This window comes from Condylura cristata, unplaced genomic scaffold (assembly GCF_000260355.1).
Source record: "Condylura cristata isolate star-nosed mole 26May11 unplaced genomic scaffold, ConCri1.0 scaffold00076, whole genome shotgun sequence".
Lineage (NCBI taxonomy): Eukaryota > Metazoa > Chordata > Mammalia > Eulipotyphla > Talpidae > Condylura > Condylura cristata.
In genome coordinates this window covers 458,042-460,543 of record NW_004567177.1, presented here as the reverse complement: position 1 = coordinate 460,543, position 2,502 = coordinate 458,042, and the positions used below count along the sequence as shown (strand labels likewise).

At 66.0% G+C, this 2,502-nt stretch overlaps 1 protein-coding gene across 1 annotated transcript in view; it reads left to right on the top strand.

Annotated features, from left to right (window-relative positions):
- Window positions 1–2,502, top strand: part of PDCD2 (programmed cell death 2) — a 6,469-nt gene that overhangs the window by 2,067 nt on the left and 1,900 nt on the right. Inside the window, exons 2-3 of the mRNA XM_012734846.1 lie at window positions 634–936; window positions 2,254–2,367. Of these exons, the coding sequence (XP_012590300.1) occupies window positions 634–936; window positions 2,254–2,367 (417 nt within the window). The remainder of the gene's footprint in view (window positions 1–633; window positions 937–2,253; window positions 2,368–2,502) is intronic.

The window sequence follows — 2,502 nt, the reverse complement described above, 5'->3', positions numbered from 1 at the left end:
AGAGCACGTGGCCGGGTGCTGCCCCAGAGACACGGGCCGGCGCAGGGCCCAGTGGTCAGAGCTCTCTGGCCAGCCACGCTCTTCACCTTGCCGCGGTGGGGCACTGGGCGCTGTCGGCTTGCTCACACCGGGGTGGCGTGTGCCGGCCAGACTCGCACGAGGCCACCTGCTGGCCGGCACTTACCCAGCACGTGGCCTGCAGCGGCCACGCTCCCTGCACAACGGCCTTGAAACCGGACAGCGGCCCGGCGGGTGAGGAACTCCGCCGCACCTGGGGAAGAGGTTTGAGGTTCTCGTGGATTTATCTGGTCTCAGATGACCCGAGTTCCTGACCGACAGCGCTTCCCTTCCATTGAGTCTAGAACTTGAACTCTCAACTGACACGAAACCAAAAGTCAGATTTTGGCTGAGGTCGACTTCCTGGTTCGTAGTTGACACTCGCAGTCGCCTTCGGGTTCGTGTCGCACAGAGCTGTGCTGGGGCCTGTGGCGCCTGGTTGAGGGGGTCCCGGTGGGGACCTGGGGCCGGCGGCCAGGTGCTCGGTGTGCAGTGAGGGCTGCGCCAGCGAGCACTTGGGGGACGACGGGACAGGGAGAGGCGGGCAGATGCCTCCGGCCAGGACCGGCGGGACAGGGGTGCGGCTCCGAGCCGGAGCGGCGCACCGGCAGCCAGCAGTGCCCCCACCAGGCCCGGACCTCGGTCACCGAGGGGGCAGCCACGGGCACAGCGGCCTGGGTGCCGCCCGACCGGCCGGCTGCGCACACCGGCGTCCCCACGCGGCGGCTGCGGAGCGGCATGGTGCTGGTGCCTCTGCTGATTGATGCCTTTTCAGATGCGGCGTCTGGAGAAGAATTGGATTCCCTGGCAAAACATGAATCCAGGGAAGATAAAGTTTTCCAGAAGTTTAAAACTAAAACAGACCTCGTGCCAGAACAGGTAAGTCAGAGCGCGCAGCTCCTTCTCGGGCTCTTGACGGTGCTCTGCGGGAGTGACTCCTGAGGAGAGGCGACTCTTCACAGCACGCTCCGTCTCTGGCAGCCCCTAGGGGCCCGGCCGCGCTGTCCCCGGAGGGTTCAACCTTCCAAAGAGCGTCGGCGACGGGAGACGCGGTGACGCTGGCCGGTGACAGGGAAGCTTAGCACCAGGAAGCACCTTTGACTCGGGAAGTTGACATGATGTGGCAGCCCACAGACGCTTCATGCGAAAGGCGTTGGGCTTTGCCCCTCGAGCCGCACGAGGAACTCTTAATCGCAGCGACATCCGCAGCGTGAAGAACCCAGGGGCAGGTCGGGAGTTCACTGTCCTCCGTGTCGCTCACGAGCAACTCAGTCAGTGCCACAAGCCACCTCTGACGAGAGTCCGGGGCTCGGGGAGCGCGCTGGGCCTGCAGGGAGGGGGGCTTCGGGCCGTGCCTGTCGTTGCACCGGCGGAGGGAAAGCGCGCAGTTGCCACGTCGGCTTTTATTTACCTCTTAGCGTAAGTTTTAGTCGTCAGTGGTGTCGGTGGTCAGGCACTGCCGGTCACGGTCAGCCTGCCTTCCCGGAGCCCCTCACGGGGCGGCGCCTCGTTCTCCCCCCGGGGTGACCGGGTCTTTTACCTCCATACGTCTGTGACAAGACCGGGACGTGTCGCTGCGTCACTGACACTGGCATGCGGAGGGTCCGGGGGGTCAGTGTTCTCCCACCGGCCACATCCCTGCTGCCCAGATAACTCACTCGTGTTTGCCTTTTCTTAAAGACTCGCTTACTCATTCAAGAGCTGGGGTGCAGGCCAGAGGCGCGGGGGTAAGAACTCCCCAGAGCCAGAGTGGGAGCAGGACAGGCAGGTCCACTGAGAGCCGCCGCTGAGGGGCAGCGGGGACGCTGGAGGGGGCGGCCGCGCCCTGGGGGTCCCTCCCTGGCCGGGATCGCGCTCGTGCGGCAGTGGCCACGGACAGCTCCGTAGCGCTGCTTCGACCCGCCGCGCACCGGGGGGGCCCGTTCCATGGCTTGAAGCGAAGTTTCCCGTCACCCAGGTGAAGGCGAGTGGGCTGGCAGCGCCTTGGACACAGGACCTGGCGCTGGGCAGCAGGACACCTTAGGCCCTTCACCGTGGCCATGGGGCCCCGGCCCCGCCGGGGCATCGGCTCGGAGCCCCGAGCCAGCCTGAGGAGGCCGAGACGCGCTCGCCGCGCCGCCCTCTGCGCAGCCCCTGCAGACCGGCCGGCAGGGCCTCGGGGGCTCCTAGCGCAGACGTGACCCTGTTCGGTTTTAGATCCTCAGGTACGGCAGAGGCATCGCCCCCGTCTGGATTTCTGGCGAGAATGTCCCTCGGGAGGAGGACATCCCTGATTGCCCCTGTGGTGCCAAGAGAATATTCGAGTTTCAGGTGGGACCTGAAGAAAGAGCCGGGTTGGGGGATGACAGTGCACCCCGGTCTGTGCTTTGAAACACTAAGGAAACGGCGGAGTGAGCCCTCCCGCCCCCGCCCCACCTCCGCGGCGCACAGCTGCCCTCGGGCCGC